Source organism: Rhineura floridana, chromosome 20 (genome assembly GCF_030035675.1).
Source record: "Rhineura floridana isolate rRhiFlo1 chromosome 20, rRhiFlo1.hap2, whole genome shotgun sequence".
NCBI lineage: Eukaryota > Metazoa > Chordata > Lepidosauria > Squamata > Rhineuridae > Rhineura > Rhineura floridana.
This window is the reverse complement of record NC_084499.1, coordinates 16801608-16815328: the sequence shown is the minus strand read 5'-3', so window position 1 is coordinate 16815328 and position 13721 is coordinate 16801608. Positions and strand designations below refer to the sequence as shown.

Sequence of the window (13721 nt, the reverse complement as noted above, 5' to 3'; positions counted from 1 at the left end):
AGCAAGTTCTACTCAGAATAGACCTATTGAAGCGAACACACCTAAATTAGTCATGTCCTTTAATTTCAGTGGGTTTCCTCTGAGAAGGTCATAGATACAACCCTATTAAAAAAACCAAACAAAATGAAATGAAATGAACTGTCTTCAAGTCGATTCTGACTTATGGCGACCCTGCATATAGGGTTTTCATGGTAAGCTATATTCAGAAGCGGTTTACCATTGCCTTCCTCTGAGGCTGAGAGGCAGTGACTGGCCCAAGGTCACCCAGTGAGCTTCATGGCTGTGTGGGGATTTGAACCCTGGTCTCCCAGATCGTAGTCCAACACTCTAACCACTGTGCCACACTGGCTCTCCGATACAACCCTATTAAAAAAAAAAAAAAGCAGGTATTTAGTGATATTCATCCATAGTAAAATCTCAGCTGCTTTCAGACGAGGCCACCTGCCACAACGAATGTGACTTCCTCCTCTTCTTCCTTGCCCAGGTCCAGCCCAACAACTATAGCACGTTTTATGATGATCAGAGGCAGAACTGGTCCATCATGTTTGAGTCGGAAAAGGCGGCCGTAGACTTCAGCAAACAGGTGCCATGGACATGTATCACATTTGAGCTGCCGGGTGGACAATGGCTGTCCCGGGGGCATGCAACTAGCTGAGCAAACTGAATTGGGTCACCTGGCTTCCAAAGCTGAGTCTTGATGCGGTGCTAACAATGGGCCCCCAAACTCCACCCAGCCCTGTTACTTAAAAAGGCCAACACATATTTTTGCTGCCTGCCACTGAAAAACATCCAGAGTCCTAGCAAACAGCATTGTTGCCAGGTTGGACGGGCGAGGGGTCTGGTTGCTATGCAGGAGTTCAATCCCAGGCAAACGCTAAGGGTTTGGTTCTTCCTCTTTGTAGCTCTGCATTGCCAAATATAACAGCGGCCCTTCCCCCGATGCAGTGCTGTACCAGGATCTTGTCATTGGAGAGGGCCAAGGGGTGGAAGTTGGAGACGCGCTGGAGATTGCTTTTACTGGTTGGCTGTTCCAGAACGGTGGGCTTGGACAGGTGAGACGTAGAAGAGGGCCTGGGTTAATGATGCTGTTTCTGTCATTATGAGCTGCTACTGTTTGACGGCAGGTATGGGGAACCTTTGGCCCTCCATTTGTGGCTGAACTCCAACTCCCGACAGCTGCGGAAAAGCATGGCCTATCGCCAGGGATGATGGGAGTTGTAGTCTAACCACATCTGGAGGGCCACAGCTTCCCCCCCACTCTATAATATGCTTTCCCCCCCCAGGGGCCTTTTTTTAAGACTCTCAATTAACCTCCCGAGAAAGCTCCTCCTGAAACAGCAGAATGACTTGCTCTGAAACTCAGTGTGGGTCCAAATCTCAGCTTTGCGCACAAAGGCCCAACGTGCCCTAGCCATTTGCAGAACTCTGGTTCTGAAAAGGCTTTCCCATCGGGATTTTAGACTTATAAGCCCCGAGGGCAGGGATTTCCTTTATTGATCTGCAAGCTGCGCTTGAGCCTTTTCCGGGCTGAGGAGCAGGGAGAAAACCCTGTAAGCAAAATCTCAGGCAGAGAAGGGCCTTTCCCCCCATCCCTGTGGGCCTTTTTGAACTTTTCCTGCATGTGACACACGTACTCTGTGCTGGTCTCCCAGGACAAGACACTATTTTTCAGCCTCGCCTTTCCCCCCAATCTGTAACCTAAGGGGGTTCCTGTCTGGGCACTGCCATGCAGGGGGTGCCACATCGGAAGCTGCCTTTATACTGAGCCAGACCATTGGTCCCTCTAGCCTAGCGTCACCTGCACTGACTGGAAGCAGCTCTCCAGGATTTTTCAGGCAGTGTTTGGGGTTCTGTTTGGATTTGTTTGTTATTTATTTATTAAATTTATATCTCGCCCCTTCCAGAAGTTGCCCAAGGCAGCAAACAAAAACACTAGAAGCATTTTAAAACATATTTTTTTAAAAAAGATGTTAAAAGATATTAAAACAAAACACCTTTTTTTAAAAAAAAAACTTTAAAAACATCTTAAAAAGCGATTCTCGTACAGACGCAGACTGGGATAAGGTCTCTGCTTTAAAAGGCTTGCTGAAAGAGGAAGGTCTTCAGTAGGCACCGAAAAGATAACAGAGATGGCACCTGTCTAATATTTAAGGGGAGGGAATTCCAAAGGGTCGGTGCCACCACACTAAAGGTCTGTTTCCTATGTTGTGCGGAACGGACCTCCTGATAAGATGGTATCTGCAGGAGGCCCTCACTTGCAGAGTGCAGTGATCTACCAGGTATGTAAGCGGTAAGACAAATCTTTCAGGTGTCCTGGTCCTAAGCTGATTAGGGCTTTAATACACCAAAACTAGAACCTTGAACTTGGCCCAGTCGCTAATGGGCAGTCAGTGCAATTCTTTCAGCGGTGGAATAATATGTTGGAGATACCCCACCCCATTGAGCAGTCATGCCTCCACATTTTGCACCAGCTGCAGCTTCCAGACTAACCTCAAGGGCAGCCCCACATAGAGCGCATTACAGTAATCCAGCCTGGAGCTTACCAGAGCATGGACACAACAGTGGTCAGGCTATCTCGGTCCAGAAACGGCCACAGCTGTCTTACCAGCCAAAGCTGGTAAAAGGCACTCCTAGCCACTGAGGCCACCTGGGCCTCTAGTGACAGAGATGGATCCAGGAGCACCCCCAGACTACGGACCTGTTATTTCAGAGGGAGTACGGCCCATGGTGAATTTGTATTGTTTTTATTTTCTGTATGGTTTATGTGTACCGCTTAGAAACGCTAACGATTAAGCAGTGTATAAAATGCCTTAGACATTGTAAATAATAAAGTCTCTCCCAGCCCTACCCGGAGATGCCATTGGGAATTGAACCTGGGACCTTCTGCACACAGAGCTGCAGCTCTATACCCTGATCTGCCGCCCTTCCAGAAGTATTCACCGCACTCAGATCAGCAGCTGGAGTAGCGGAACGTGAGCCTGTTGGGCTCAAAGTTAAGTGACTTCACCCCACTGACCTTCCCTTTTGACAGGTGTTCGACTCAAATGTGAGCAAAGGGAAGTTGCTGCGTCTGAAGCTGGGCTCTGGCAAAGTCATAAAGGTAGGCGAAGGCAGCCCCTCTGCTGCTGTGCGAGGATCTCCCTGGTCAAATCCAAACTGAGAGAGTATAGTGGCCATTGCTGTGCAGAAGCCTGAGTTAACAGTAAACCTCTCTGATTTCAAACCCTGATCGTGGTCGAATGGCTTCCTTGAGAATTATGGGCAGAAGGATGTCTTAAGCACGAGGAATGGGGCCACACTTATCTGCTGGAAGGGGAGGCCCCATCTGTGTGTGTACATCCCTGGAAAATTCCACTCGCTGCCGCATTAGCCAGTCGGGTTGCCCTTTTTTTAAAGCAAGGGTGGGTCACCTCAGGCCTGGGGCCCGAATGTGGCCCTTCAGGCCTCTCCACCCGGCCCTCGGGACTTTCCCCAAGCCACATCACCTAACCAGCCCTCCTTGAGCGTTTTTATGCCTGGCTAGAATGAGTCCTTGGACTCTGATATGTCATTTGCGTGCCTAGATGGAGAGGAGTGTGTGTTGTAAAATCTAGCCTACTATATAAAGTTAAAATTCACATTAGTTTCTCTGCCCGCTTCTCTCTCTGTCCCCGCCCACCACTGGCATTTGGCCCCCTGTAAGGTGGCCCAGAAGGGAATGCGGCCCTGGAAAAGGTTCCCCGCCTGTGCTTTCAAGCTACTTCCTTCAGACTGCAAGAGAACCGCCAGTATTCTTGTGTCCTCATAGCACAGCCTCCTCTGACCAGGCGCCCTCCAGATGTTTTGGCCTACAACTCCCATCAGCCCCAGCCAGCATGTGCTGGCTGGGGCTGATGGGATTTGTAGGCCAAAACATCTGGAGGGTGCCGGGTCTGCGGAGGCTGTGCTAGGCTGTGTGCTTCATGTATTTAGCTCAGGCTGCCTCTTCCTTTCTTTGTGGTTCTCCTTTTCTGGCACTTGAAGGGCTGGGAAGACGGGATGATTGGGCTGAAGAAAGGCGGGAGGCGCTTTCTCCTCGTCCCTCCGGCATTGGCCTACGGGCCTCAGGGAGTAGCCAATCACGTTCCTCCAGACTCAACCCTGGCCTTTGAGGTGGAAGTCAAGCGGGTGAGTGTATATCTTCCCTCCCAGCCTGTTGATGATCAGGAGAACATTTGGGTGGCCACTCTGCCACCCGGTTAGATTGAGCAAACGTGCATCGTTTGTCTTGCTTTGCCTACTCTATCCTGTTTGGGTTTTTTTAAAATCATGGGGAGGGCCCTTGAACTATACATATACAGGCCACTGGATCCCATCCCTCAGCTCTTGGAAGTGTTTTTTAAGTATTTTGGTTAAACTAGCTCTTGGAAATCTTATTCAGGCTACTCTCTGGCTTCTGAAAGTTAGCCTAGCATTGCCCACTTTTTCGTGTGTGTGTATCTATAACTATAATATATCTCCACAGCCATAACGGCTTGAAATTTGAGTTTTGAAAAGAATGGAATGCTTTGTCAAGCTGAATTCTGTTCCAAATGCTACGTTTTATTCTCTACCGTGACCTTGGCAATTGCCTTCCGGTGATCTCAGTGGAGTCATGATCTACACTTACAGGCCAGCTACCAATTATAAGAACAGCCCATAGTTCTCAGGAATAAAAACCCACTCTTTATTTGTTTATTTTTAAAATCTAGGTCTCAAAGCAGCTTACAGCAATAAAAATGTACAACGTACAAGATTTAAAGCATAAATTAAACTTCAAAACTTTAAAATCACAGAAATGTAGAACAAAAGACGTCAGGAAAAAAAACTGAAAAACGCGGGGAAGCATTCATGGTGCAAAGACCTCCTGAAATAAAATGGTTCTAACCAGGCGCCTGAAACTCATCTAGGATGGTGCTTGTCTTGACTTCTCATGGGAGGGAGTTCCACAGGGTTGGGCCCACAACATTGACAGCATGACTTGCCTTGACAAGACTCCATGGTGTCCCTTTTTGCTTCTGTAGGTGAGGCTTGCAAAGGATGCCAGCTCCAATGGACAGAGCCTGGGCCCCCGGGACACCCTTATGCCTTCTCCTGGACCAAACACAGAAAACCTCGCAACAGACCCAGCAGAGTTGCCTCCTTCTACACTGCCTCCAAAGCCAGGGTGAGAAATCTGGGTTTGTCCTGAGCTTTTAAACATCCCCCCCACTGCCCGCTTACTGTTGTTGCATCCTAACTCGGCAGTAAATTTGTTGATGCTTCTGTGGTTTTACCATTTTGGCATTGCTTCAGCTGCATAACCTACACATCCAAACTCAGTCGTTGGTATTCCTTTCCTCTGGCTGCTTAGCTTTTGGCCAAAACCACCTACCCATGATATGCTAAAGGCAGTCGATTGGTGAATTTCTTTTTTTTTTTTCTTCAAAAAATTGTTACTCTCTTTTGCTCTTATTGTATACCACTGATATTGCCGCTAACCATGACTGAGTCTGTGTGTGTGTGGGTTTCATATATGAAAAATTAAAGAGGGCACAGGAAGAGAGGCCACAATCCTGTGACCTCTTCTCGACCCTAACTATGGTTATGAGATGCAGTGTCACGTTTGCATTGTCCCACTGCCCCCATTTCCCCCTCGAGAGTCAAGTGGCACTACGAGAGAGAGAGAGGTACATTTAACTGAGTAATGTTTGAACGCCACAATCTTGAGCTTCCCCAGCCCTGGCTTGTCCTTTTTTCAGCCTAAGGGGTCCCACTGTCACGTAGGCAACCTTGTAGGGGCAGCATTCCAGCGGTGGGTTGGGCCAAAGGCATAAGTGTACAGGGTTTTTTGGGTACAGTTCTCTATATTCCAGCCACACAAGTCAAGTGTATTCTACAAAAACCTTCTCTATCTAGGCCAGAAAGATGCATTGTCGCAAACACATTTAAGGAGAGTGCGATGCAGGTCCAGTAGGGGGCGTGGCCTGGAAAGAGTCCCAAGGGCCAAATAGAGAGGCCTGGAGGGCCGCATTCGCCCCTTGACCCTGAGCTTCTCCACCTGTGGAACAGACTCTTCCTACAGTGCTCAGCTGTGCTAACTCCCTTCTCTCCCATCATGCAGGGAGCCAGCCGTGCGGGCCAAATCTAACTCGATTAGTGAACAGCTAGCGGTAAGTCCCCACCGGAGGCAAATCTTCATATTTAGTCTTTTGTTGTTTTTATTTATTTATTTAAAATATTTCTATCCCGACCTTGTATCCTATAATAGGGCACTCAGGGCGGCTTACAAAAATAAAATCAAACATGTACCTAATAAAAGGATTTTTGAGGATATTTGGCCAAAACCACCAGCAGCGAGAATTTACTAGGTTAATGAGAATTAACTAGGAGAGCAATTTTTGAGACATGCAGGTTATGTTTCCTTGTAGGTCCTGTAGTTTTTAATTAAAAAAAGCACCCTTGTTATGAAGGTCCGCTGTGGGAAAACCATCATGTATATTAGAAACTTCAGTGGGGCTGTTAACAGTGATGAATAATTATATTTTATTTGGTTTTTAACCTGTGTGCAAATGTATGAGATGAGTTTTCTAACTGGATTTATTTTTTTTTAAAAAAAGTAAAAAGTGAGACAGTTTTTTGGTGGATTGTATCTTAACTTTGCCATTTGGAGAAGCATCTTAAGGACGAGGAGCCCTGGTAAAAATGGAGCAAGGAAATACGACATTCACTGGGGGGAGATAACTACTTTTGAAGATTCTGCAAACTGAATTCTCTCCCTGTTCCCCCACCCAGCGTGGTTTCTTTTAAAGCCATGTTAGGTGATTATATGAGAATTGCATTAAATTAAATTCTGCTCAGAGTAGACCCATCAATGGCCCTAAATTAATCATGTCCATTAATTTCAATGGGTCTGTTTTGAGTAGGAGTAGCGTTTTTAGTTCCCCAGACCGACTGCAGCCTTCCCCCAACCTGGTGCCCTCCCGGTGTTTTGGACTCCAGCTCCCATCAGACCCAGCCAGCGTGACCAAAAGTGGGGGATTATGGAAGCTGTAGTCCAGCGACATCTGGAGGGCCACAGATGAGCCACACCTGTTCTACAGCATGATGTCTGATTCTGACAAACGAAAACAGCTTCATTCCTTGAACGGCCAGTGTTGTTGGATATGAAAAAAGTAAAGCTCCTTTGTTTCTCCTCTTCTCCCTCACTGCCCCTGCCCAGAATCCTGATCTGGCGAAAGCGAAGCTGATTTCGCGCATGGCGAAGATGGGTCAGCCCATGCTGCCTTTCCTTTCGGGCACATCGCCAGCCCAGCTAGACTCGAGCGACTCGGAGATGGAGGTGTGTTTTGCTCTAGGTCAGGGGCTCCCAAGCTGTGGGTCCGTGGGCCACCCCTGGCCCATGAGCTTTGTTAAGATGGTGGACTCGTGGTTGAAGACGATAGGCAGCCCACCTGTCGTGTTCAGCACTCGTACTGTTTTTTAACTGTATTTTTATTCGTTCTTTTCCTTCTTGTATTGCATTGCAGTCTGAATTCTGTGGAATTCAAATTGCAATACAGCAAAACTCAGTATGTAAGAAATAAATAAGCCATCTTTTATTCTTTTCAGTAGCTGGTTGGAGGCAGGCTTAGCCAACAGAGCTGGGTTGACAGGCACCGTCCAATCCACACAGACGCAACTAAAAATCATATAGCATCTTGCACAGTGTGTTGCAATTGCTATAACAAGCAGGAAAATCTGCCAAGACAACTCGACAATTTTCAAGTGGTCCATGGCGGTGTGTGTGTGTGTGTGTGTGGGAAGTTTGGATGTGCTGCTCTAGATTTGGGGGGGAGGGGTGCTGTGACAGCAGACAGAAGGGGGAGGGCCACATTGATGGAGTGACATTTGCCTCACTCTTGTGGGAGGCAGGCTTAGCCAACAGAGCTGTGCTGATGGGCACTGCCCAGTCCACATACATGCACATCCCTCTTGGCGCAAGTGAGGGGGTTGACTTGCTCTGCCCATCCAGCAGCTCTGTCCGGCAGTGTTATCTGCTCTGAATGATCTTTTCTAACTTTTTTGGCTTTCTAGTTTATTTTTGTACGTTTCAAAACTTACTGATGAGTTGTGAGCTGCCTTGTGTACCTTCCTATCAAGGCAGACAGGCAGTAAAAGCACCAACGGTGGACCTTGACTGCCTCAGGAGGTTGTGGGCTCTCCTTTGCTTGAGGTGCTTAAGTAGAGGATGTGTCTATTTGTCAGGGACGCTGTAGTTGGAAAATTCTTATTTTGTAGAATATGTTTGCATTGAGCAGAGTGGGTTGGCCTAGATGTCCTCTAAGGTCCCTTCCAAGGCTGCCCATGAAGATGACTTGGAAACCGCAACTGGTCCAAAATGCAATAGCCAGATTACTGGCTGGTGTTCCCTTTAGATCTCAAATAACCCCTGTTTTAAAACAGCTGCATTGGTTGCCAGTTTGTTTCCGGGCCCAGTTCAAGGGGCTCACGTTAGTGTTCAAAGCTGTAAACGACTTAAGTCCCAAATATCTGAGACCACCTGCTTCCCTACAGACCCTGTCAGGTGATGAGATCAGCAGAGGGGGCCCTTTTGGTAGTTCTGCCACCCTCAGAAGCTCGGGGTGGTGGTGGCCCGGGAGAGGGCATTCACTGTGGCAGCCCCTAAGCTGCGGAACTCCCTCCCCACCGAGGTGCTTCTGGCAACTTCATTGTACAACTTTCGGCGAATGCTGAAGACACACCTCTTTACCCTGGCCTTCCACACCTGAGACGTACATTTTTAGGATCCACCCTATTTTAATTGTTTTAATTAAAGGTGGTTTTAATTGTTTCCAATGCTGCATTTTAAAATTGTTATCTGCCTTAGAGCCTTTGGGTGAAAGGCATTTAATAAATGTTGATGATGATGATAATGAAAATGCTATGATTTCAACTACATAAAACTTCTCTGGAGGACTAATCAGGAGTTTTCCTCTGTGGGAATCTTTTTTTTCCCCCCAGGATCCAAATACCTTGCGAGGAGCAACTCAGCCTGCAGTCCCCTCCCCCCTGAAGCCCTCCCCCCAAATGACCCTCCCTCAGATGACAGCGCAAGGTGAGGAGTGTGCATGAATGTTTATCATTGTGCCTTTTTAAAAACCAAAGCAAACCATGCATTAACTATTCTGGTCCCGCTCGTCACAGCCAAAGTCAAGGGGAGGGCATTTAATCTTCCTCTGCCGCTAACCATTTGGAATCTCACATAGCAAGGGGAATATTCAGCTTGGAGAGCATGTAAAAATAACTAAATAAATGGCCACTAGCATCAGTACATGCAGAAACAGAGGCTTGTTTGTTCTTCTTGGTGATCACATGTGACCGAGTAAGATTGTCTTCCAAAATACAGTCTTTAACAAAGGATCCGTCTGAATCTATATCCACTGCCGATGTACCAGACCATGACTAAGGGCTTCTGGATTTCACAGTTCTGCCCCCGTCGCCATTTTCCAATCACCATGGGACTTTTGTTATGGAAGACGCCTGTGTGTGAATTTGTTTTATGTGGGGAGATTGGTGCACCACGATCAACACACAATCTTGACAGACAAAGGCTTTGATCCAATGGAATGGGATACCACGACGATTGGAAGTCCTTTATCTGCTGCAGCCTTCATCCACCTTCACAGCCGTTGTTACGTACATGTTGTTATCCTCCACCTGTTCTGCCGTTGAGGACTTTCTTGGATCGTTCTTTGTCTGGTTCCTCTCCCTTGGCCTTACCGCCATGGGTGACCCTGCTGGGAGCACATGACTCCCGATGGCATCGCTCACAGGGTTCATTGGAACACGCAAGCCCACTCACCAGTACAAGGTGATGATCCAGTGAGGGGAAACAGAGGCTTGTATCCAGTCTTAGATCTACTCGGGACTCATTGAACTGAATGGACATTGCTCACTTAGGTTTGCTCAGTTTCACAGGAGTGGAGCAGCTCCGCTGTGAGGATAAGTTAGAACATTTTGTTCAGAGAAAAGGCGAGTTAAGAGGCGACACGATAGGGGTGTGTAAGATTATTATGCATGGTGTGGAGAAAGTGGATAGAGAAAAGTTTCCCCCCCGTCTCTTGTAATAGTAGGACTCGGGGCCATACAATTAAGCTGAATGTTGGAAGATTCAGGACAGGCAAAATGACTTTTTTTTTTTTTTGCACAGTGGATAGTTAAACTGTCAGGATTCGCTTCCCCAAGGGGCGATGGTGGCCCCCAACTTGGATGGCTTTAAAAGTGGATTAGACAAATCCATGGAGAATAAGGCTAGCAGTGGCCGCTAGTCATGATGTGTATGTACTGCCTCCACTGTCGCAGGCAGGATGCCCCTGAGTACCCGTTGCCGGGAATCATGAGTGGGGTGAATGCTCTTGTGCTCAGGTCCTGCTTGGGGGCTTCCCATTGGGGCATCCGCCTGGCCACTGTGAGAACAGGATGCTGGACAGGATGGGCTTCCTGTGGCTTGATCCAGCAGGGCTCTTCTTATGGAGGTCTGTTGTGATAGCAGAACCTCCATGCCCAAGGGCAGTCTACCTCTGAATACCAGACTATGGGGAGCAGCAGCTGAAGAGTGCTCAGCTTCCCATTGGGGCATCTGGCTGGCCACTGTGAGAACAGGATGCTGGACTGGATGGGCCCCTTTTGGCCTGATCCAGAAGCCAGGCTCTGCTTACGTTCAGTGGGTCAGCTCTGTAGTTGGTTGCAATCCAGACACCAGCATGAAGCCCTCCTACAGGTTGGGGGAAACTGGGAAGTGATGGGGGAATGTGATCCATCTGCGGTACCCTCTGTGGGCTGCTCCTCTAGAGACCGGCGATGCTGACGTCTCCTGTTTCTTCCCAGCTCCTCAGGGAACTGCCTCCGGGCTCCAGATCCCCTCAGCTGCCGTAATGCCTGCAGCCCTCCAGCCACATCCGGCTCTCCCGGGGGCCACTCAGAGCTTTCAGGTAAGGAGATGCTTTTGTGGTGGGTGGGGAGACGCTCTTTTACAGATTGGCATGTGAGCCATCCGCAAGGAGGGTCATGCCCCCTGATTCACCTGGGACAGGGACGTGTGACAAGCACACTTGCTCAGGCTTCCGCATCCCAGTTTTGATTCCTGCCTTCGCCCATTGCAGACGTGACTCTTCCTCTCCCTCCTCTGCTCTGCCCTGCCAGAATCCATTCCATACCAAAAACATACTCCGTCGTCAAAAAAAGGGTGCTGAACCGTTGAGGACTAACAACATTAGTAGCCTCAGTTCAAACTCTTTTTAAGTTGGACGGAAGCAGTTTCTCACCTTAACAGTGCTAGTTCATCAGCTCGGGTGATGCGTTTAGGTGCTAGCCTTGCAGTCCTTGGCCTTTGATTCGCCTAGATGTGGAGAACAGGGTTAAGCGATTTTCCTGTTTCGGATGAGGATTTTGTGCCCCTGCTATGGTCAGTTTTGCAGTCACCTTTATTTATTTCATTATTACATTTATATCCCACCTTTTCCCCCAAGGAGCTCAAAGTGGCGTACTTGATTCTCCTCCCTCTCTGTATTCTCCTCCCAACAACCCTGTGAGGTAGGTTAGGTGGAGAGGCAGGGACTGGCCCCCAAGGTCACCCAGCAGGCTTCATGGCTGAGTGAGGATTTGAACCCTGGTCTCCCAGGCCATGATCCCAGCACCATAACCGTTTCTCCCCCTGTGTCCTCCTGTCTCTCCATCTGTGTTCTCAGCCATATGGAGGAGTGACGTACGCCTACCCGCAAGCGAGCGCAGCAGCTTCCCAGCTTCAACCTGTCGGGGCAATGTACCCGTCTCCTTTCCAAGGTATGTTCAGACCATACACTGTGTGCAGGACTGGGAGATGCTGTGAGGTGCATTAATGGGGTCCTCTGCATGGCGTCCTTTCAAGTCCTTGAATGGTGCTATCATGTCTCCCTTTAGTCTTCTCTTTTCAGTAACATAAAATGTAAGAAATAAATGAAGCCATATTAAAAACCCATATAAATGTTTGATGCAGACGTGTCACGGACCACCTGAATGAACTGTTGCTCCACAGACCGCAGTTTGGGAACGCCTGCTCTAAATGAATGCCAGCTGTTCCACAAAAGGAAGCTGCTTTAGCAACAGCCGTCACCCAGTGTGGAGAGAGCATTCTTTTGACCAGTGAGATGCTGGAAGGGATCTGTGCTGCATGGGAAACTAGGAAGCCGCTTAATGCTGAGTTAGGCCATCAGTCCTTCCAGTTCAGTGTTGGGACAGGGAATCTGTCCCAGCCATACCTGGAAACGCCAGGGATTAAAACCTTGGACCTTCTGAAACACAAAGCAGATGCTCTACCCCTGAGCTATGGCCTTTCCGCTAAAAAACTGAAGTAAGATTCTAGTCCTCATGGTTCTGAATAAAAGGTTGAATTAAGATGGATACCTTGGAAACTGACTTATATTGAGTCAGGCCATCGGTCCATTTAGCTCAGTATTGTCTAAACTGATTGGCAACCGGCTGTCCAAGGTTTCAGGCAAGGGTCTCTCTCAGACCTACCTGAGATGCCATCAAGGATTGAACCCAGGACCTTCTGCATTCCAAGCAGGTTCTCTACCCACTATGCTCTGGAATTCATAAAAGTTTGGTGGTGGGACATCCTCCTTCCCGTTGCCTTATTCCAGCCACCTGTCACTGGCCATTCTAAAGCCTTTGAGCCCCTCCCTCTAGAAATTCGTTGCTGCTTGCTGAGATGTTCAGAGGTAACTCTGTTCCCCTTCCCTGCCTCTTCTGGTTAGAGCAACCCCTATTTTTCCTCTGTGTGTGGTGGTTTTGGTTTTTTTGGCCTGTCGTGTCCCATTCGCTTCTGGTGACAGGCTCGTGTTTTGTTTTTTAACAAAAAGCCCAAATTTTTCACCGCTTCTTTCCCATCACGGCAGCCGGAGACATTGGTTCGTTCCTGATGACGGAGGCGCGGCAGCAGAACACAGAGATCCGCTTGGCGGTCGGTAAAGTGGCTGACAAGATGGACCAGCTGGCAGCCAAGGTAATGCTCAACTCCTGGGCTGTGAACTCTGCACAAGAAGTGCCTGGCGAGACGTAGCCGAATTCTGCACTTTCCAGAAAAAAGGTTGCAAAACCATTTTTGTTCTGGCACGCTTTCCCGGCTAGCTGAAAAGGTCTCTGCCTTGGGTGCTCATTTTCTATTGGTTTTAAACTAGAGCTTTAGGTTTTTTTGTACCATTTTTAGCTGTTTTTATGGTGAGCTCGTACATTGCCCTTTCTAGCTAGTGTGGCATAGTGGTTAAGGAGTTGGAGTACGACCTGGGAGACCAGGATTTGAATCCCCACATAGCCATGAAGCTCCCTGGGTGACCTTGGGCCAGTCACTGCCTCTCAGCCTCATGAAAACCCTATTCATAGGGTTGCCGTAAGTCAGAATCGACTTGAAGGCAGGACATTTACATATATTTTAGCCTCTGCTTGGGAAGCCTCTTAACTGGGGAGCAGGGAAGGGCCATAGCTCAGTGGCAGAACGCCTGCCTTGCATGCAGAAGGCCCCTAGTTCCATCCCCAGCAACTGTAGGCAGGGTTTGGGAAAGACCCCTGCCTGAAACCCTGGGAGAGCTGCTGCCAGTCAGTGTAGGCAATACTGAGGTTAGATGTACCCAGTGGGTCTGACTGGGGAGAAGGCAGCTTCCTACATTCCCACTGTTCCCCAGTTGCTACTTGCCCTGAGCAAGCAAGTGGAAAGGCCCAGGCCTGGT

At 48.4% G+C, this 13721-nt stretch overlaps 1 protein-coding gene across 2 annotated transcripts in view; it reads left to right on the top strand.

Annotated features, from left to right (window-relative positions):
• FKBP15 (FKBP prolyl isomerase family member 15) overlaps window positions 1-13721 on the top strand; it is a 65831-nt gene that overhangs the window by 9710 nt on the left and 42400 nt on the right. For both annotated transcript variants that reach the window (XM_061604157.1, XM_061604158.1), the window contains exons 6-16: window positions 485-583; window positions 903-1052; window positions 3032-3100; window positions 4003-4146; window positions 5022-5164; window positions 6101-6149; window positions 7199-7318; window positions 8980-9073; window positions 10846-10949; window positions 11706-11799; window positions 12894-13000. In XM_061604157.1, the coding sequence (XP_061460141.1) occupies window positions 485-583; window positions 903-1052; window positions 3032-3100; window positions 4003-4146; window positions 5022-5164; window positions 6101-6149; window positions 7199-7318; window positions 8980-9073; window positions 10846-10949; window positions 11706-11799; window positions 12894-13000 (1173 nt within the window). The remainder of the gene's footprint in view (window positions 1-484; window positions 584-902; window positions 1053-3031; window positions 3101-4002; window positions 4147-5021; window positions 5165-6100; window positions 6150-7198; window positions 7319-8979; window positions 9074-10845; window positions 10950-11705; window positions 11800-12893; window positions 13001-13721) is intronic.